Source organism: Chanos chanos, chromosome 11 (assembly GCF_902362185.1).
Source record: "Chanos chanos chromosome 11, fChaCha1.1, whole genome shotgun sequence".
Taxonomy (NCBI): Eukaryota; Metazoa; Chordata; class Actinopteri; order Gonorynchiformes; family Chanidae; genus Chanos; species Chanos chanos.
This window is the reverse complement of record NC_044505.1, coordinates 4,920,483-4,943,176: the sequence shown is the minus strand read 5'-3', so window position 1 is coordinate 4,943,176 and position 22,694 is coordinate 4,920,483. Positions and strand designations below refer to the sequence as shown.

At 40.8% G+C, this 22,694-nt stretch overlaps 1 protein-coding gene across 1 annotated transcript in view; it reads left to right on the top strand.

The window, feature by feature from the left end:
- LOC115824191 (scavenger receptor cysteine-rich type 1 protein M130-like) overlaps nucleotides 1-22,694 on the top strand; it is a 30,252-nt gene that overhangs the window by 6,528 nt on the left and 1,030 nt on the right. Inside the window, exons 6-13 of the mRNA XM_030788298.1 lie at nucleotides 454-552; nucleotides 1,250-1,315; nucleotides 2,619-2,681; nucleotides 3,007-3,084; nucleotides 3,187-3,264; nucleotides 21,561-21,572; nucleotides 21,777-22,091; nucleotides 22,344-22,677. Of these exons, the coding sequence (XP_030644158.1) occupies nucleotides 454-552; nucleotides 1,250-1,315; nucleotides 2,619-2,681; nucleotides 3,007-3,084; nucleotides 3,187-3,264; nucleotides 21,561-21,572; nucleotides 21,777-22,091; nucleotides 22,344-22,677 (1,045 nt within the window). The remainder of the gene's footprint in view (nucleotides 1-453; nucleotides 553-1,249; nucleotides 1,316-2,618; nucleotides 2,682-3,006; nucleotides 3,085-3,186; nucleotides 3,265-21,560; nucleotides 21,573-21,776; nucleotides 22,092-22,343; nucleotides 22,678-22,694) is intronic.

The window sequence follows — 22,694 nt, the reverse complement described above, 5'->3', positions numbered from 1 at the left end:
GAACAACTTCATCAGTTACCTCTGCAAGATCTTTAGGTAATATGAACACCTACATGTTTCTTTGGCTCGTTTAATCTGACTTGTGTTTCTGTATTGGTGTATGGTTTATGTTTAACTCTAAATCATATCCTGGAATGTAATTTCTTTGTCCATGTGTCTCCAGTAACGACCAGCAGACAGACCAGTCCCTCACAGACTCAGTCACAGACTGGTGTGTCCATTCCCTCAGTGGTGTTCCTGGTTCTAGGAGCACTGCTCCTGCTACTGCTGGTGTTTCTGCTTGTGCTGTTTTACCAGAACAGAGCTCTGAGGAGAGGTAGGAAAAACATTGAGGAAAAACTGCAGAAATGAAATAACTTTGAATGCAAAATATGACCCTGTTTGTGTGTGTTTGTGTGTGTGTGTGTGTGTGTGTGTGTGTGTGTGTGTGTGTGTGTGTGTTCTCCCACACAGCCCTGTCTAAGAGGAAACACATGACTCTGCCTGATGCCGTCTATGAGGAGATTGACCACAGACTCCTCACTAAGAGAAGCAGTAACACTGTTCAGAGAGGTGAGAGTCTCTTTACAGGGGTGCACAGCTGTTACTGTGTGTGTTTGTGTGTGTGTGTGTGTGTGTGTGTGTGAGAGAGAGAGAGAGAGAGGGAGAGAGAGAGAGAGAGAAAGAGATGGGAGAGTGAAACAGAGTTTCTGCATTTGTTTGGTAATGTATGCTTACAAACATATGCCATCTTCCTCCATTAAAGTAAGGAAAAGGTGAAAATCGTTTTAGCTTTGAGTGTTACAGGCGGTGTTGAGACCAAACCTACGCCCTTGCGACATCTACAACTCAATAAATTGTTAATTGCATATAAACTCCTCTAAACCTCCACTAAACTAACTGTGACTGTCATGATTAACGTATTTATTTTGTAGTCGACACGATCATTTTTTCAGGAATCTATCAGTTCGGTAGTATATGTAAGATCTAGCGTAGGCTATGTGATCGTGAGTGCCTATAGCCAGAGAGCTCAGCACTAAAAACCACGAGAGTCACAGGTGCGGCGGATGTGTTCGTGTGCCCAAGTGTGTGAGAGGGGAGGGGGAGAGTTAAAGGGACATAGCGCATGTCTGAGAGGGAGAGAGGGGGGCAGCGGGGAGTGTGTGCGTGTGTGTGTGTGTGTGGCGTGCAAGTTAGAGAGAGCGGCGGAACGAGAGCTCGTGGTTGTGTATGAGTTATAATTTCGCATTGTACCGCTCTCCTTTAACAGGTCGTGCTCTCTCAGAGGGACAGAACTCTGGCTATGAGGATGTGGGGGAAGAAGAGCTCCTCTCAGGTATAACGGCCACATCATCTCCACTTACTCTCTGCCTGTTAAAGCGGATCTAGGAACAGCTTTCCCAACCTTAACACTGTTATAAATGGAATTATAATAGTACTGAATTCAGATCAGCGACGAAGTCTATAACTATCTCACTCTTCCAGAGATAATCTGACAGTTGATCCTAACTTAATCCACTTGAGTCGTTCGCTGCTTATTCTTTATCTTCCTCTACGTTTTATGAATGATAATGGCGAAAAAACCCCGCATGTATAACAAACACTGAAAGTCCGTATAATCTGGAGAGTTTCTGTTTTTGATTCCGTTTGCGCTTCTACAAATGCACGTGCGTGGAGGCTAAACGGTAGTTAGATGAGACACTGTGTATCGGTTGATTAAAACAAGACATAAAAACGTTTAAAGCAGCACCAGAATCCGTGCCCGTTGACTGCACTGAAACCACAAGTTTAAAAAGCAGCCTTTTTGGTATCGACTCAGTCGCGTGTAGCAAGGGGCGGCTCTAAAAGTGACGGAAGCAAGAGTTTCGCTTCACCGCAGCGTGTTGATGGAAGCGTCATCAGCACAGCAACCTGGCAAGATCAAATATCGTCAACTTGAAAGAGAGTCACCGGCAGAACGGTCGCTATAGATAGGCTACATCGTTTGGTGTGACAGGTGCCGATGTAGGAGAAAGTAAGCGGGGAACAGGATGCAAATGCGGGTTGCATATGAGGTTAAAATTAAATTAGCAGACCGTCGTTTGACGGAACGGAACTGTTAGTACGTTGGTCCGTTAAAGACATAAAAAAACAGTGAGACTGACTGATGCTTTTACGCAGCCCAGCGAGGAGTGCACAGCGACCAGCCAGGATCTCTGCCTGACAGCTTATTGTCAATGGAACGACGTTTCTCGTAGTTTTTTTTTTTATTATTTATTTATCATTATAAACCATTTTTTAATTGTTTTTTCATTTAATATGAATATGTATCGGACTAAAGAGCGTGACGATCTTATGAAATCTGCTACAAGCATAAATGTTCTTCTCTGTTTATCTAAAAAGAGACCAAACTGGTGCATAGTATTTTTCTCTAAATGTCCGTGCAGGAGACGTCTGTGCGTGTCTTTGCTGCGCTGTTGTTCATTTGGTGTCGTAGAGTGACAGTCACCAGCGTAACAAGTGACATAAAGTCAAGTCTGCTATTCAGCGTGCTACTCGATCCATTCAGTGTGACTGTAAAAAAGTGTTACATTGGAAGTTTGTGGTAGTGCATACTATTTATTCATTAATTTATTGATTCATTTATTCTGTTCCTACAGAGTCGTTAATAGAGGAAAAAGCTGAGTATTACGATGATGCAAAAACTACCAGTGACCTGACAGGTGAGTGTGTTTACAGATGGATCACATGATCTTGTCCACTGTCTGTTTAACCAGATGTGTGGAAATGTTGATGACAGGTGGTTTTGAGTCAATATTCAAAAGTCTCTCTGTTTTTATCTGGTTCAGAGGAGATGCTGACCCTGGACTCTCCAGAGAGCTATGATGATGTCATCACTTCAGGACAGAACCCAGACAGTGTGATGGGTGTGTCTCTGTCTTTAGATTAATAATGCATTCTTAATACAAACACATGCACTTTGAAATGTCATTACTGTTCAGTGTCTGCTGTGAATGGAGGGGAATTTGTTTGTGTGTTTTGATGCAGAGGAAAATGTGACAGAGGCTCCACCAGAGCGCTATGATGATGTCATCACTGTAGGGAAGAAGTCTGGAAGTGTGACAGGTGATTTCTCTAGATGTTCATATTAAATGTTATATTTCCATATCACACAATGTTCCTAATGCAGACACTATTTAAAATAATGTATCTCTGTGACTGGTTTAGAGCTGACTGGAATAAAGATCTCACTGGAGTTCTCTGATGATGTCATCATGTCAGGGCAGGATCCAGGCAGTTTGATTGGTGAGTTGTGACCTGTGTGATGCTGTCACACTCTCTTCAGTCAGTCACACTGAAACCACAGTGATCATATGACCACACTGAGAGCCTCTTTCAGTCAGTAATGAAGAAAATTAATGTTTGGAATAGCAGAACTGAAGTGATGCAAGACATTTAACAGTTCTCTGACGATTCATTTTATATTTTTACTTTGTGTTTATATGTGAGAAAATATCCTCCAAACAAAAATGTGGCCCACAAAAGAAACCATGAACCATGTTCAGTGTGTTTTTGATGTGAGTTTGGAGTGTTAATAATGACTGTGTTGATTATTGTTTCAGAGACAGCTGTGAAAGACCCACCAGAGGATTATGATGATGTGGAAACTACTCAAGGCAGTTTAGCAGGTGAGTTTCAGAGAAATGTTTTTATAAATTTTCACTTCATGCTGTATGCATAGAGAAAGTATACACTCACTGTCCATTTTATTTGAAACATATACTGTACCTTGGACCTACACTAACTGGTCACTTAATGAGGTATATCTATCTTAAAGCTACATTATACAGGTGTACAGTTATAGACTAGACCCTGTGATTATAGGTTTACAATTACAGACTGTAGTCTGCTGGGTTAAGAGTGATCCACCACCTAGACATATCCAGTGGTCCTGTGATCAGAACCTGACCACTAATGAAGGACTAGAGGATGGTTAACACTAACTGTACATGGCAGCAGATGGGTCTTAGTTTCTATCTGTCCACTTATAAAGTGTAACTGTAAGCTTGGTGTTTCTAATGAAGTGGCCAGTGAATGTATGACAGAGAGTGAGACAGTCTGTGAGGTGTGAGACATGTGTTTGAGTGAATGGACTGGATGGGTATGATGATGTGGAGAGTGTGGATGAGGACAAAGAAAAGCTGTTAGGTCAGTGAGTGTGTCCTGACTGTTGTGCTGATTTCACAACTACACACCCCTTTATTAACAAGGGACTTTCCCACCTTCCATTCCCATCTAATGACAAACACACAATATCGACTGTATAAAGAGCTCTATGTTTAAAACTGGAAAAAATGTTATGAGTAAGAAATTAAAAACCTGAATTTTCTCCTGCTCCATTAGAGATGGAATATGATAATGTGGAAGGAGAGACTTTCTAAGGAAGATGGAGAAAGTAACAAAGATGGAAATTCCACCTCCTGTCTTTGTACATCATTTTAAAATGTCTTTTCCATCAAATAAGGCCTTGAAATCAAACAGTCATTCATATTTTGTGTCTCTGCAGTCAATAGTAAATATTTCACACACAGATTTATCCAGTGTCTGAGAGGTCAACTTTGTACTTGTATGTAGCTCTGCTCTTTAGACCTCAGTGTTGTAAAGAGGAGCATTTCCAACCTTACAGCAAAATAATGGAAGAGAGTGAATCAGGGAAGGTTGTGTTTGTTCAGCAAAACACAAATAAGTAGGAGTGTAACGGTACGCAGAAGTCACGGTTCAGTTCACACCACGGTTTGGTATGAGTTTGATCCAATAGGAATAAAGCATCAAAATCCCCCAAATGCATAGTCCCCCCTGAGGTAGTTGGTACAGCCTGTAGTGCATTAAAGGTACCATAGAGTGGAAATCACCATTTTCCTTGCCCTTTTGAATTCACTGAGATGAATGTGGTATGGAAACATTGTCAAAGTATGAAAACATGCATTCTCCTCCTACAGCTGTATGATCTATGTAAAGAAAAGCCTTTCTACAGCCCGTTCAGAATTCCGTATGTTTGTGATGCCACAACTGCACATGGCCTCCTGCAGCAGTGTGTAGCCAGTCCTAGGCTGTTGACAGCCAACATTGCCATCTATTATTCATTGTGAAACGCGGTTTACTTCTTACTACAATGTACCCTGAAACAAAGACATAAGATCCTTGAAAAATTATGCTGTCATATGTTTGCACCACAATCCGGTCCCAAATCTTAGAGAGAAGAGAACAAACCAACTATGAGAGAGTGAAATGAGAGACTCGCGCTTGTGAAATTTGGTTCCATGTTACGTTCATCAATCTTCACACATAGTCTACCACGTATTCTCCTTATGACTCCATGCACCGATCCATAACGTCCATACCGTGACTGTTCAGGACGAATACATGTACCGTTACACCCCTACAAATAAGACAAAAGAGTAGATAATGAAATGAGGATGGACAGAAGGGAATAAAGGAACTGTGTATGAAATATAATGTTCAGTATTAATAGATGGCCTTTGTATTGCAGCCTTTGTTCATATCTCACATTCAAAACCATTTCAGTGATTATCTTCATACAGTAATTTTGTCTGAAATCACATCAAATATTAACTCAGGGAAATGCAGCCATGGTGGACACAAAACCAAGAGAAGGTCATGCTTTTTTATGAGCAAAACCTAATGTATCAGCTTTTACTGAAAGTGCTTTTATCATTGATTCTGAAATATAGATTTTTTACTTTAGTGTTTTCTTTTCATTGTTTACTCGTGTAAGATTAGGAGACATTTATTTGAGACCTGTTTACAGATTTTATTTTGTTTGTGTTTATTGTTCTGTCTTACCTGACTGTCACAATATCCCCTGTATTATTGTTCTATTTTTTTAACAGTGTCATCTTTTGATGACTTGTACACTGATCCACGAAACAGTTATCAGTATAAATGCATATAAAGTTTATTCACATTGTTCTGTAAAGAGTTTTAATACAGATCTCCTATTAGTCAGTCAGTATCAGTTATGCTGGGAAACCTATGACGGTACTCAAAAAATTTAAAGCTGTTAGTATTTTCACTCAAACCTCCCAGTCCATTTTCTTAGACACTATATGACCAGTTCTTATCTCATCTTCCACATGATTTTAGTTACTCCATACTAAAGTGTCTCAGTTACTTTATCTGTGATGTAACTTCATTAAATAATATACAATATTTCAGCAGGTAAAATAATTTCCAAAATATTTAAGTGCTTCTGTGTGTGCATAGCACACACATCCTGTGAACACTCGGTGAAAACGACTTGGCATCATTGGTAAATTTGTCAAACACTGAATTGTCACTATTCAAAATTCCCAATAAAATGCTGGACTGAGTTTGTAAATTTGAACAGGCTGGTTAAAGTGAATTGTTACTATAATACATCTGTTAGAAAGCAGAAGATAGAGACTGAAGTCCATGAATCCAGATCACTGATTTATTTACACACTAAACTTTACATGACCTGTTCAGCAGAGTCTGAAGTAAATTGGAACATTGCCAGGAGTTTAATAAGGAGGGGATCTCGTTTCATTTTTTTTAATAGAAATATGTTTCTTTTTCCAACAGGATTAGTTCTGTTAAGTACATCTAAACTGTATTGAGCAAGGAGAAAGAGTGGGTGATATCCTACTGCACTGGTTCTCAATCCTGCTCCTGGGGGGACCCCTGCTCTGCACGTTTACCATCTTTCCTTAATAAAATTTCCTAAATAAAAACTTTTTTAATAAATATATTTTATAATGAAAAATCTTTTTACATATATATATATATATATATATATATATATATATATATATATATATATATGTATATATATATAAACACCAATGAAATTCATTTAACCAGTAATTTGGCAATTTGGCAAAAATAAGTACACATGCTGATGAGTTTGGTGAGGTAGGTAGAGCAGGGAAAGATGGAAAAGGTGCAGAGCAGGTGTCAACCAGGAGCAGGATTGAGAACCAGTGTCTACTGCACAACAATGCAGTAAACTGACTATGTAACTCTATCGCCCTCTAGTGGGAAAACAACTATTTAAACCTTAAAGTACCACACTCCTTAGCAAAAGCTGTCTTTTGAACTGAAGTATGTCCACTGAGATGGTGAATTTACAACTAAATTGCACATACTAAAGTTACCAGACCAATAAGACTGAATGTACTGTAATTTGTGTCTGAAAGCAGCAGAGAAATGATAAAAATTCTTCAGAAATGAAAGTCGATACATTTGCAACAAGGCAATGATGAATAATGAATAAATGTTTTCACCATCGCACACCTGCTGTTTAAAAAGATGAATGTTTTTAACATCATTTCTTATACTGTCAAAAACAGGTCTGGTTATATAATTAATGTGTAGATGACAACTCAAATCAGAATCCAAGCAGAATATTTCCTCACATTTAAAACATATTACAACAGTAGCCCGGTATGTTCTCTCTCATGGTTTTGGCTCCATTCAAACTTTATTTCTGTGTTGTCCTGGAAAAGATGACAAAGGTTCTGTGTTTGTGTGTGTGTGTGTGTTTGTGTGTGATTCAGTTCTGATCACTTGAGGTGACCCACTGCCATGTGCACTAATGCCCTTTAAAGGTGAGAAATATTACTACCAAAAATACAAACACATGGTACGTTAACACCAATAAAACACACCTACAGTAAGTGTTTGTTTGAAGTGAGTTCACTATGTCTTAGTCATTGTGGGGCTGAAGAAACCAAGCACTTTCCCCTCATGCACTGAAAGCTCCCAGTGTCCGATTGGCAACAGTCTTCAGCACCATGGACAGCACCAATCTGTCAAACCTGCACTGACCACTGAAGACAGAGAGTGAGAGCCTTGGTCAGCTCCAGATTCACTCACAGCAGCAGAACCTGGCTGTAGTGGGGAGGTGGAGCTGTGTCTCATCTTTACTGGACTCCACCTCAGGGTGTAGCTCTGCAGCAGGAAGGTTGTATTTGCTTTTCTTTCCTTTCTACACCTGAGCTCCATCCAAAAGATTATGACAAGACTGTTGTAAGAGGAATTAAATTATGATGTCTTCACTTTGTTTTATTTTCTTGAGATCCCTCTTTTACATCACTCCCTCAGTCATTCTCTGTGTCAGGAAGACTTGCTGTACACACAGATTTATTCTGGGTTACCATGGTACCCAGTGCCTGGCACTCCTGCCACACAGTGTACACTGCCTGGACTGGACTGGACTGGACTGGATTGGATGGGATGGTCTTTATTGTCTCTGAGGGGCAATCTGGTTTGCAAGCAGTCGTGAACACAACCAATACACATCATAAAATGAAGAAAATAGCACATAAATAAAGAGTATAAAAAACATAAATACATATAACATACAGTAGATGTCATCATATTAAAGCTGCAATGAGATTACCCCCCCCCACACACACACCCACATACACACACCCTTCAGTCTCAAGATTCTGGATTATTAGTCGTTCCAAGAGTTAAAAAGAAGTCCGCTGGCTACTGAGCCTTTTCCTACCGCTCTCCCTTCCTCTGGAATGGTCTCCCTACAGAAATCAGAGAAACTCTCTCCATACCTTTAAAACTTAACTTAAGTCTCATCTATTTTCTCTGTGTTATAGGTAACATAATTTTGATTTAACTTTGTTATAGACTTGCAAAGCCCTTTGAGACCATAAATAGTGATATTGGGCTCGAAATAAACTTGTGTTATTATTATTATTATTATTATTATTATTATTATTATTATTATTATTATCATTATTATTATTATTATTATATAAAACACTAAGAGTCCATTAGTCCTTTGTTACAATGTGTGTGCAGTTGCAAAAACCCAACAGCTGACAGAAGAAATGATGTCAGATATCTGTGTGATGTGGCTCTCTGAGGGAAAGTGTACCTCCTCCCTGATGACAGGAGACAAAGCTCTGTATGAAGAGGGTGTTGAGTGTCTGCCAGAATGGCCATTGCCCTCAGAGTGGCTCTAACCTGATAAACATGGCCAAGATTTGTCAAGTTAGTGTCAGTGGTCTTTTGGCAAAGTTTATCAATCTTCCCCAGCCTCTTTTTGTTAACCATGCTGAGGTTACCAAACCAACAGATCATTTCAGAAGTTAAAACTGACTCAATAAAAGACGAATTAAACATCTTCACAAGCGATCTGTCCACGTTAAAACCCCTAAACTTTCTCAAGAAAAACAGTCTCTGATTGGCCTTCTTACAGATAGAGTCAGCGTTGGCATCGAAAGTCTTTTTGTCATCCAGGATGGTGCCCAAGTACCTGTATTGGCTTACTGTCTCCATGGCTGTATCACCGATAAAAGTCGATGCTGTAACAGAGGGGTTTCGGCAAAAGTCAATAAGCATCTCTTTTGTTCTAGAGACACTGAGCTGCAAATATGAATCATCACACCATTCAAAAATAACATTGATCTAACTTCATAGAGGCATAGCTATCAACTTATGTATTTGCCTGTATAGAATATGGATTTTGCACATGTCAGGATGTAGTGTATAAGCCTTTGCATATGGAATATGTATTATGATATGGTTTTCGCCTTAAACAAAAAGAAAAGAAGTTACCTGTGAACCGTGCATTAAGCTACAATATAAATTTACTACAGTCCACAAAGTGCAGGAACCCAATGCTAATGGTTAGTTTTCGTCTTCTTCTGATTTATCTTCTTTATTCACATCATTGTTAGTATTATTTTTCTTCAGTGAGAGTGTATGGCAGCGCAGAGAACCAGTGTGGTTCAGTGTGATGTAGTGTGGTACAGTGTGGTACAGTGTGGTACAGCGTGGTATAGTGTGCTGTAGTGTCAGAGTGTGGTACAGTGTGGTATAGTGTGGTGTAGTATGGTACAGTGTGGTACAGTGTGGTACAGTGTGGTGCAGTGTGGTACAGTGCAGTGTGGTATAGTGTGGTATAGTGTGGTATAGTGTGGTGTAGTGTGGTGTAGTGTGGTATAGTGTGGTGTAGTGTGGTGTAGTGTGGTGTAGTGTGGTACAGTGTGGTGTAGTGTGGTGTAGTGTGGTGTAGTGTGGTACAGTGTGGTGTAGGGTGGTGTAGTGTGGTGTAGTGTGGTGTAGTGTGGTACAGTGTGGTGTAGTGTGGTGTAGTGTGGTGTAGTGTGGTATAGTGTGGTGTAGTGTGGTACAGTGTGGTGTAGTGTGGTATAGTGTGGTGTAGTGTGGTACAGTGTGGTGTAGGGTGGTGTAGTGTGGTACAGTGTGGTGTAGTGTGGTGTAGTGTGGTATAGTGTGGTATAGTGTGGTGTAGTGTGGTGTAGTGTGGTGTAGTGTGGTACAGTGTGGTGCAGTGTGGTACAGTGTGGTGTAGTGTGGTGTAGTGTGATACAGTGTGGTGTAGTGTGGTGTAGTGTGGTACAGTGTGGTATAGTGTGGTGTAGTGTGGTGTAGTGTGGTATAGTGTGGTATAGTGTGGTGTAGTGTGGTGTAGTGTGGTGTAGTGTGGTGTAGTGTGGTACAGTGTGGTATAGTGTGGTGTAGTGTGGTACAGTGTGGTGTAGTGTGGTGTAGTGTGGTATAGTGTGGTGTAGTGTGGTGTAGTGTGGTACAGTGTGGTATAGTGTGGTGTAGTGTGGTACAGTGTGGTGTAGTGTGGTACAGTGTGGTATAGTGTGGTATAGTGTGGTATAGTGTGGTGTAGTGTGGTGTAGTGTGGTGTAGTGTGGTACAGTGTGGTACAGTGTGGTATAGTGTGGTGTAGTGTGGTGTAGTGTGGTGTAGTGTGGTGTAGTGTGGTACAGTGTGGTACAGTGTGGTGTAGTGTGGTGTAGTGTGATACAGTGTGGTGTAGTGTGGTGTAGTGTGGTATAGTGTGGTATAGTGTGGTGTAGTGTGGTGTAGTGTGGTGTAGTGTGGTGTAGTGTGGTATAGTGTGGTGTAGTGTGGTGTAGTGTGGTGTAGTGTGGTGTAGTGTGGTATAGTGTGGTGTAGTGTGGTGTAGTGTGGTACAGTGTGGTATAGTGTGGTATAGTGTGGTGTAGTGTGGTGTAGTGTGGTGTAGTGTGGTGTAGTGTGGTATAGTGTGGTGTAGTGTGGTGCAGTGTGGTACAGTGTGGTGTGGTACAGTGTGGTATAGTGTGGTGTAGTGTGGTACAGTGTGGTGTAGTGTGGTGTAGTGTGGTACAGTGTGGTATAGTGTGGTGTTGTGTGGTGTAGTGTGGTACAGTGTGGTATAGTGTGGTGTAGTGTGGTACAGTGTGGTGTAGTGTGGTGTAGTGTGGTACAGTGTGGTATAGTGTGGTGTTGTGTGGTATAGTGTGGTACAGTGTGGTATAGTGTGGTGTTGTGTGGTGTAGTGTGGTGTAGTGTGGTGTAATGTGGTGCAGTGTGGTGTAGTGTGGTACAGTGTGGTGTAGTGTGGTGTAGTGTGATACAGTGTGGTGTAGTGTGGTGCAGTGTGGTACAGTGTGGTGTAGTGTGGTACAGTGTGGTATAGTGTGGTGTAGTGTGGTGTAGTGTGGTACAGTGTGGTATAGTGTGGTGTAGTGTGGTGTAGTGTGGTACAGTGTGGTGTAGTGTGGTACAGTGTGGTGTAGTGTGGTGTAGTGTGGTATAGTGTGGTATAGTGTGGTGTAGTGTGGTACAGTGTGGTGTAGTGTGGTGCAGTGTGGTACAGTGTGGTGTAGTGTGGTACAGTGTGGTGTAGTGTGGTGTAGTGTGGTATAGTGTGGTATAGTGTGGTGTAGTGTGGTACAGTGTGGTATAGTGTGGTACAGTGTGGTATAGTGTGGTGTAGTGTGGTACAGTGTGGTGTAGTGTGGTGTAGTGTGATACAGTGTGGTGTAGTGTGGTGTAGTGTGGTATAGTGTGGTATAGTGTGGTGTAGTGTGGTGTAGTGTGGTGTAGTGTGGTATAGTGTGGTGTAGTGTGGTACAGTGTGGTGCAGTGTGGTGCAGTGTGGTGTAGTGTGGTATAGTGTGGTATAGTGTGGTATAGTGTGGTGTAGTGTGGTATAGTGTGGTGTAGTGTGGTATAGTGTGGTGTAGTGTGGTGTAGTGTGGTGTAGTGTGGTACAGTGTGGTGTAGTGTGGTATAGTGTGGTATAGTGTGGTATAGTGTGGTGTAGTGTGGTATAGTGTGGTGTAGTGTGGTATAGTGTGGTATAGTGTGGTGTAGTGCGGTGTAGTGTGGTACAATGTGGTGTAGTGTGGTACAGTGTGGTGCAGTGTGGCAATTAGTAGGACCCTGTTTGGGTGTACTGACCTCCACGGAAGTCCACACACAGTACATGTGCTGAACAATCTTCTGAAAAATGCTGCTCTCATGGACAGTTCCGCTTTCTTTCAATTTAGCACTTTCTCCTACTCACCACTAGATGGGGCTATATGGAGTAAGTCGAGCTTCACAGGATGGACTTTGATCTGCCATGATTTCATATATGACCTGTGACCTTATCTTCTACATGATTTCTGTTTCTCCAAACTAAATGAGGGAACTGACAATAACACACATGAGTTCATTTAACAAACACTAATCTGAATAAACACAGATCTGGTTGCAGTATGATGGCAAATGATTTGTCTTTATATCATAAAACACCATTTTATGGTAAATATTACTACCAACAGACACATCCCTCATTCTGTCAAAATTGGTTTCAGTTTTCATTTTACCACAATCAGAAGTGTGCAGTGATTGATGTACTGTTCAATCATATCTTTTGTATAAGGAAGAGAGTAATAAACTGAAACTGTGGTGGAACAATTTTAAAACTGCTTTGGATGTGCTTAGAAGTGCACAACACCCCCCCCCCCCCCAAACACACACACACACACACACACAAAAATAGTACAAAACTGCCTTCAACATTGACCCTCCAGATTCCTCCTGATTTTTATTTATTTTAATACTTACTATTAATCACCACTAGATGGGGTTGTAGGGTTAGTTATCCAGAGCACAGCAGAAAGTCTCTTGACTTTGAGCGACCTTCCCTGGGTAAAAGACACGAACTCTAAGAAACTTCACTTGCTTTCGAGCTCAGATTTTAAATCTGACAAAACACTGATTTTTTTGTATTAAAATTATTATCTTTTTTTCCCATAACTTTTCCATAATTTTCTCTCTCTCTCTCTCTCTCTCTCTCTCTCTCTCTCTCTCTCTCTCTCAAAAACACACACACACACACTTTTCTGTAGATGACACAGCTGCAATGTATTCAGTTGTGTACCTGCTTTCTGAAATAAATGTGTTTGTGGTTTTGTGACTCTCTCACAGAGCTGATGTGCCTTGTCTCTCCTCAGGGAGACGTGTCTACAGACAGGAGGAGGAGTCCTGTTCAAAAACACAGATCTTATTTTGATATATTTGGAGAATTTTAAAGAGCATTCTCTGATTTGTGACTGTAGCTGTTTGATGATTTCCTGCAGTGTCTCTAATAAGGCAACAGTGAGTGTGATTGGTGGGTGGGAGGAGTCCTCTCTCTAGGTGGGCTAAGAGGACTCAGTTCCTTCAGTCAATGTGAGAGAGCAGAGGTGAAGGTTGTGCTCTGTGACTAGTTGTTGAAACGGAGCGTGGTCTGGGGCAGAGAGAGATGGAGACGTGTGTGTGGATCATTTTTCTGTCCTCCATAATTCATCTCACCACAGCTGGTAAGTGCAGATTCACAGTTAGAAGGTCATGGGATCAATAAACTTATCATTACAATGAAATATAATAACATTTTAAAGAGAGAAGTTGTTTACCTGACCCAGACTTCTTCACTGTTTAATAAGGAAAGAACATAAAGAATATATGTTTAAAATGACATCTTTTAGCAGTTTTCTTCCAAGAGGGTGTTTTGCAACTGTTTTAAGGCAGTTGTCTTTTTAATGAAATCTGAAATTCATTCATCCTCTCTCTGTCTCTGTCTCTGTCTCTTTCTCTCTCTCTCTCTCTCTCTCTCTCTCTCTCTCTCTCTCTCTCTCTCTCTCTCTCTCTCTCTCTCTCTCTCTCTCTCTCCTCTACAGACAGTGTGAGGCTGGTGAATGGTGGTAGTCACTGTGCTGGGAGAGTGGAGGTTCTTCATGAAGGACAGTGGGGCATAGTGTGTAATTTTGGGTGGGACATGAGTGATGCTGCAGTGGTGTGTAGAGAGCTGGGATGTGGGGAGGCTGTAGAGGCAGTGATAGATCCTCGTTTTGGAGAGGGATCAGGACCAATCGTGATGACCAGAGTGAAATGTACAGGGTCAGAGTCTACACTGAAGAACTGTAGATCAAATGACAAGGGCACTCCACGCTGTGATCATCATCAGTATGCTGGAGTCTTCTGTTCAGGTAGGCTTTTCTAAACCTCAGTAATAAATGACAGTAATCTACTGCAGTGATCAGTCATTAACCACACCATACACATTTCTATATTATACATCTCTGTGTCGTCATTCACATCCTTTATTTTCTCATCACATCATGTAGCTTTTATACTCTCACCTTTTAACAGAATGGTTATAATGATTATAATTTAACCATATTAAATTCAGCCTAAAAGCAATCTACTAATTTGTTTTCAGTTTTTTCATTTGTTTGATGATGTTTGATAGTATTTTCTAAATGATTATGGTTATTTGTATATTAGCTGTGTATATTTGATTGATAAGTGTGTCTGGAGCTTGGAGTGTTATTGTTTGACTGGTAATTGTAATGGGTAATATCCTGTTTTGCACTGTGTGTGTGTGAGTGTGTGAGGGTGTGACTGTTATAGTTATTGTTTGGTAATTGTGTGAAAGTGTGTGTGCACATGTGCGTGTTTGTGTTTGTGCGTGTGTGTGTGTGTGTGTATGTTTTTGTATTGAGCTTGTGACTGTTTGATTTGTGATTATTTGTATGTGGATATATATATATATATATATATATATATATATATATATATATATATATATTTGTATGTGGAGATATGTATGTATGTATGTATGTGTTTGTGTGTGTGTGTGTGTGTGTGTGTGTGTATAGGAGCCATATGCCATGTCCTATGAAATGTTTCTTTTGTGTTTGAATTTGCGCATCAATTTCTGGGTTTACAATTGTCACACATGTCACATGGCTGTAGGTGCAGGTAACATTTGAAAGAATGAGGGAATATATTCACCTGTTCACCGGTATGGCAGTATGGAGAGGGAGTGAGTAAGAAGTGTGTGTTTTTTGTTGACCGCACTTACTGTTTGGATGCTCATGATCTTTGCCTTGCTTTGCCTTGCAGTGCTAGTGTTCAGTTTGACGTCTGAAATGGTCTTCTTTTGATCTGTGAAATAACCGATTAAATGTAAATGCCTGGAAGCTGGACTTCATTGTGAGTAGTGAGTCAGCAGTACAGAACTCCCTCACTAGCCTCTCAATGAATTTTAGTTCGTTTGTAGTCACTAAAATGTGTGTGTGTGTGTGTGTGTGTGTGTGTGTGTGTGTGTGTGTGTGTGTGAGAGAGAGAGGCTGTGAGAGTTATAGTTATTGCTGTGTGGAGGTAACTAGTTTTATATGATGGAGCTTAGGTTGTGTGTGTATATGAACAGCAGAGACTGTACTGAGAGGAAAGAAGTAAAGAGAGATTATATAGTTTTTGTTGAATTTTCACCAAGTATTGATGATTATTACTACTGATGTTTTGAAAGATCTTGTTGTAAATAATTTATTTTTCCAGATTTATCTTTATATGTCAATGTTTTTGTCTTTAAATCTTTTTTCAACTCACTGGGCATTTATTGTGTCCAAGTCACAGTGTCCATGTTACTGATGAAAATCTCTGAGACGTCATTCTCCAATAGTCTATTCTGTTCCTGAGCTTTAGACTTATCATTTTGTCTCTCTACTCTTATCTTAGTCAGTGTTTCAGTTATGTGACTGTATAACGGCGTTACTGATCTTACTGTATAATCAGAATAATTTTAATGTCATTAATGAACAAAAAGAGATGTGTCAGACCTGCTCCCAGCCAATCCGCTGTTCAGCCACGCCCACGCTCTGAGTCTCCTGAGTTTTGACACACCTGCAGCAAATCCACCTAATCACCACTGGGGGATTTAAGGGCTGCAGTAGCAAGCACCTCTTTGTGAGGTATTGAGCTTGCTCTACTGAACGCTGTTGAACTTTTGCTGATTGTGTCTGATAGTCTGTTCCTGTGTTTGACCCTTTGCCTGCCTTTTTGACCCTGCTCATTGTCATTTGTTTTTGGATTTGTTTGCACTGATTCCTGTTAACTCTCCATTGGATTTTTGACCCTGGCTTGTGTTTCTTGACTACTCCTAAGGATTCTGATTTGGATTCGTTGAACGGTTGTATTAAAGTATCAGAGCTCTGCACTTGGGTCTTCTGTCACATTCATCACAAGATGAATAAAAAGCTCATGAAAAAAGTGTTCTGAAAGAATATGTCACTTTCATCAGTACCAGTATGTTGTGAAATCTTCACTCATAAAACATATTTTATGTTCTTTCCAAAAAGGTAATAATATTCACTCACTCATTTTCAAAGCCACTTATCCAAATTGGGGTCGCAGGGGGTGCTGGAGCCTATCCCAGCGCTCATAGGGCGAAAGGCAGGGAAACACCCTGGACAGGTCACCAGTCCATCACAGGGCAGACACACAGACAAACACACTCACACACACATTCATACCTAGAGGCAATTTAGTGTCTCCAATTCTCCTAACCTGCATGTCCTCAGGAGCTCCCGGAGGAAACCCACACAGACACGGGGAGAACATACAAACTCCACACAGAAAAGACCCCAGCCGCCTGGCAATCGAACTCGAGACCTTCTTGCTGTGAGGGAACAGCCCTACGCACTGCACCACCGAGCCGCCCCAATGTAATTCAGAAATCTGAAATTCTCTCTCTCTCTCTCTCTCTCTCTCTCTCTCTCTCTCTCTCTCTCTCTCTCTCCCCTCTACAGGCAGAGTGAGGCTGGTGAATGGTGGTAGTCACTGTGCTGGGAGAGTGGAGTTTCTTCATGAAGGACAGTGGGGCACAGTGTGTAATTTTGCGTGGGACATGAGTGATGCTACAGTGGTGTGTAGAGAGCTGGGATGTGGGGAGGCTGTAGAGGCAGTGATAGATCATCGTTTTGGAGAGGCATCAGGACCAATCGTGATGGCTGGAGTGAAATGTACAGGGTCAGAGTCTACACTGAAGAACTGTAGATCAAATGACAAGGGCACTCCACGCTGTGATCATCATCAGTATGCTGGAGTCATCTGTTCAGGTAGGCTTTTCTAAACCTCAGTAAGAATTTCGTTACTCATCACTTTGAAGCATAGCTAAAAAGTCAGTGGATGAATTTTCTTTTTTAAAATGCGATAGGCCATATTGTGTTCGTCACAGGAGAAAAACCAATGATGGTAAACCACTCTAATGCTGTCAGTCAATTGCGTGCTGCATTTATTTTTAAACAGTTGATGGCTACTACTATTTCAGATAAAGATGATAACGATAAAGGTTCCTCACCAGTGGATTCACGTAGGACCCGGTCCCAATAAGACGAGGGGGGTGGGGGTGGGGGTGGGGGTGGGGGTGCGGTCAAGCAGTGACGAGGGTCATCCGGCTTTTTCACATTTCAGGCAACGCTATGTAGTAGAAGTAAAATGAACCTACCCTACAACATTATGACGTGTTTATCCTTTTAATGCCAATCTGAATTAACCTAGGGCCTGTTTAACTGAAGCTGTACACTTCTGTTTTATAGAGGAAGCATTCTATTCAACTGTGTTTCTATGGGCTTTGTAGCATATTCCACAAGCTTTTTATTCTACAGCTTCTACAAGCAAGTCAGTGCATTCAGTAGGTTGTTTTTTAGAGTCATTAGACTCTGTAAATGCATTGTGGCCACAATATAACAATGCTTTGACATCAAAAAGAAAATTTACTTTTGAATACTTAAGTATTTTTAATGGCAAGTACTCCAGTACTTTAACTCAAGTAAAAATTCAACTGAACAACTTTTACTTATATTGGAGTAATATTTGACCAGGAGTATCTATAACTTGACTCAATTAATGAAATTGTGTACTTTGTGCACCTCTGAATTTAACTATAGTAAATTCAGCGTGATAGACATCTTCTAATTTGAGTTCAGTTTTTTTCATCTGTTTGATGATGTTGGATAGTATTTTCTAAATGATTATGGTTATTTGTGTATTAGCTGTGTATATTTGATTGATAAGTGTGTCTGGAGCTTGGAGTGTTGTTGTTTGATTGGTAGTTGTGTGTGTATGTGTGTGTGTGTGTGTGTGTGTGTGTGTATGAAGAACAAAAAGCTAAAAAATTACCTGTTGTCCCAGACACCCCCTCGTTTTTCATTTATTTAGCACTTGTTATATTTTACTACTCGAGGGAGGTGAATTACTGACATTGAAACAGAGAGAAATGAGCATGATACAGTGTGATATTTTCAAGGAACTTATAATGAAATCTGAAATTCATTCTTTCCCTCTCTCTCTCTCTCTCTCTCTCTCTCTCTCTCTCTCTCCTCTACAGGCAGTGTGAGGCTGGTGAATGGTGGTAGTCACTGTGCTGGGAGAGTGGAGGTTCTTCATGAAGGACAGTGGGGCATAGTGTGTAATTTTGGGTGGGACATGAGTGATGCTGCAGTGGTGTGTGGAGAGCTGGGATGTGGGGAGGCAGTAGAGGCAGTGAAAGATCATCGTTTTGGAGAGGCATCAGGACCAATCGTGATGACCGGAGTGAAATGTACAGGGTCAGAGTCCACACTGAAGAACTGTAGATCAAATGACAGGTGGACTCCATGCTGTGCTCATCATCAGTATGCTGGAGTCATCCGTTCAGGTAGGCTTTTCTAAACCTCAGTAATAAATGACAATAATCTACTGCAGTGTTCAGTCATTAACCACACCATACACATTTCTATATTATACATCTCTGTGTCGTCATTCACATCCTTTTACTCATGTCTTTATTTTCTCATCACATCATGTAGCTTTTATACTGTCACCTTTTAACAGAATGATTAGAATGATTATAATTTAACCATATTTAATTCAGCCTAAAAGCAATCTACTAATTTGTGTTCAGTTTTTTCATTTGTTTGGTGATGTTGGATAGTATTTTCTAAATGATTATGGTTATTTGTGTATTAGCTGTGTATATTTGATTGATAAGTGTGTCTGGAGCTTGGAGTGTTGTTGTTTGATTGGTAGTTGTGTGTGTGTGTGTGTGTACATTTTTATATTGAGCTTGTGACATGTTTGATTTGTAATTGTTTGTATGTGGATATATGTGTGTGTGTGTGTGTGTGTGTGTGTGTGTGTGTGTGTGTGTGTGTGGTGCTGTGAGACAGACAGCTTGATTGGTAATATTGTCTGTGTGTGTGTGTGTGTGTGTGTGTGTGTGTGTGTGTGTGTGTGAGGTTGTGAGAGTTATAGTTATTGCTGTGTGGAGGTAACTAGTTTTATATGATGGAGCTTAGGTTGTGTGTGTATATGAACAGCAGAGACTGTACTGAGAGGAAAGAAGTAAAGAGAGATTATATAGTTTTTGTTGTTTAGTTCAGACTGAATTTTCACCAAGTATTGATGATTATTACTACTGATGTTTTGAAAGATCTTGTTGTAAATAATTTATTTTTCCAGATTTATCTTTATATGTCAATGTTTTTGTCTTTAAATCTTTTTCAACACACTGGTCATTTATTGTGTCCAAGTCACAGTGTCCATGTTACTGATGAAAATCTCTGAGACGTCATTCTCCAATAATTTATTCCATTCCTGAGCTTTAGACTCATCATTCTGTCTCTCTACTCTTATCTTATTCAGTGTTTCAGTTATGTGACTGTATAACAGTGTTACTGATCTTACTGTATAATCAGAATAATTTTAATGTCATTAATGAACAAAAAGAGATGAATAAAAAGCTCATGAAAAAAATGCTCTGAAAGAATATGTCACTTTCCTCAGAATCAGTATTTAGTCAAATCTTCACTCAGTTGTCATAAAACATATTTAATGTTCTCTCCAGGAAAGAAGCAATATAATTCTCTTTCTTTTTTTATGAAAAATGTATAGTTTTATAAAAGCACATTTGTGAAATAAACCACTGTTTAATTGACAGGTCAGGGGACCAGACTAGCTGGTGGTTCTAGTCTGTTTTCTGGAAGAGTGGAGCTGTTTCGTGGAAATGAATGGATGACGGTGTGTGATGCTGACTTTGACCAGCAGGATGCAGAGGTGGTGTGTAGAGAGCTGGGCTGTGGGGTTCCTGTAGAGGTGCTGGGAGCTGCTGCTTTTGGTAAAGGGGAGGGTGAGGTGTGGTCAGAGGAGATTCTGTGTAGAGGCAACGAATCTGAGATTTTCTTCTGTCCAACATCATCTTCACAGAGACACAACTGTTCCCATGACAACAATGTGGGATTGAAATGCACTGGTAATTATTAATTATTGACTTGTCCTTATGCCAAAAGTGAATGTAATTTATTAAGAATTATGTATTATTTCTCACAATTATTTTCAGATGATGACTAGAAATAACTATAAAAAATTAGAACCTGAATCTAAACATAGTAAGTAAATTATATTTTGCTTTTTGTGACATGTTTACCTTATGTTTTTGGTTACATGTTTACTTGATGTTTTTGGTGACTTATGATCATCTGTTCTCGGTCACTTTATTATCATTACTTTACTTGTTTACTAACTTAAACATTTTATTAATTCCTGGGAAGAAAGTCATTTCGTTGCAGCAAAAGCAATAATACAAGAGAAGAAGGAGCTCTACAGTGCAGAGAGAAGGAGAAGATAAACATAAATAATGAAGTGCCATCTTATGTTTTATCTTAACAGGATACACAGACTTCAGACTAGTTAACGGTCCTGACTCCTGCTCTGGTCGAGTGGAGCTGCAGTACCTCAGTGAGTGGGGAACAGTGTGTGATGCATCATGGAATATCAGAGACTCCAGTGTCCTCTGTCGGCAGCTGAATTGTGGGAGTGCCGTGGCTATAGTGGGAGTGAACTGGTTTGGGGAGGGGAGTGACCCAGTACGGGCTGATGTGTTTGATTGCCAGGGTAACGAGACACACCTCTCAGCATGTGTCATCTCTTCATGGAGTCGAGCTGCATGCTCTCATAGGCAGGATGCTGGAGTCTTCTGCTCTGGTCAGTTTATATGAGGGACACAGTTACATACACTTTATGACTGAATGCTGCAGAAAGTCAGAATAATCATCACTCTGGTACTTTGATTCATGAATAACTGATTCATAAATAGGAGGCTTTTGGTAAAATTTAAATTTTCTCTTCAGGTTCCTCTATGTCTGCTGATGCTGGATGGGTGAGGCTGACTGGAGAGAGGGAGTGTGAGGGAGAGGTGGAGGTTTATTTCCATCAGGCCTGGAGGAGAGTTCTCCTGGACTCCTGGAGTTTGTCTGAAGCCTCTGTGGTCTGCAGACAGCTGGACTGTGGCTCTGTGGTAGAGTTCAGTGACTCCTCTGGGTCTGGTCTAAGGGACAGTGATGAGTGTCTGACTGGTTTCCAGTGCTCTGGGACTGAAACTCATCTGGGAAACTGCAGCTCACCACAAACTACAAACTGCAGTTCCAGTTCACAGCTGTCACTCATCTGCTCTGGTGAGTATTACATGACTGGAAGTTTTGTCATTTGAACTGGCCTCTGATTTCCACGAGAACAGAGGCAGTCTCTTTTATTGTCAGACCAATCTCAATGCCTTTGGACACTTGTTATAAATTGTTTCAGATTCAATATTCTGTTAAAAAAGTTGTTAAATAAATTCTTGAGTTTAGAAGTTGAGTCTGCTTCATGCTTTAATTCAGGTCACAGGTCCCTCAGACTGGTGGGTTCTGGGAGTGAGTGTGCAGGGCGTCTGGAGGTTTTCCACAAAGGCTCATGGGGAACAGTGTGCGATGACTCCTGGGATATGAAGGATGCCCAGGTGGTGTGCAGACAGCTCCAGTGTGGAGAGGCCCTCAGTGGACCGGTTCCAGCCTGGTTTGGTTCAGGAACTGGACCAATTTGGCTGGATAAAGTGGATTGCCAGGGGAACGAGACGTCCCTCTGGAGCTGTCCATCAGAGGGATGGGGTCGACATGACTGTGGACACAAGGAGGACGTGGGAGTGCTGTGTTCAGGTATTCAACTCAAATGCATCATCAATATCACACACTCAAGCTGAATGAGATTGAGGTAATCGGTTTGAATAAATGCATCTTTTTATTATAAACATTGATGAGTCTTGGTTATGACAGGAAAACTGATGAAATTTTCCTAAAATTCTTTTTCCCCTTTTTTCCATTTTTGCCTGTTTGAATGAAAGACTTTTCAGGAGTCATATGACAGCATTACTCAACCATGTGGACTTCAAATCCTGTTTTTGTCCTCAGAGTTTAAAGAGATCAGACTGACTGAAGGCTGCTCTGGGAACCTGGAGGTTTTTTACAATGGAACCTGGGGTAATGTCTGCATGGACCAGATGGACTCAGACACAGTGTCTTTAATCTGTCAAGAGCTGAACTGTGGAAAGAGTGGCAGTGTGGACTGGAGCACACCAAGACTGGCTTCAGCTCCAAACTGGCTTGACCGTGTACAATGCCGCAAACACGACATCAGTCTATGGAACTGTCCATCTTCACCCTGGGGCCAGAATGAATGTAATACATTTGAAGTGGCAAAAATCACCTGTTCAGGTAAATTACCTTCAATTTTCTCACCAGCTCAATGGAGGACAGATTAAC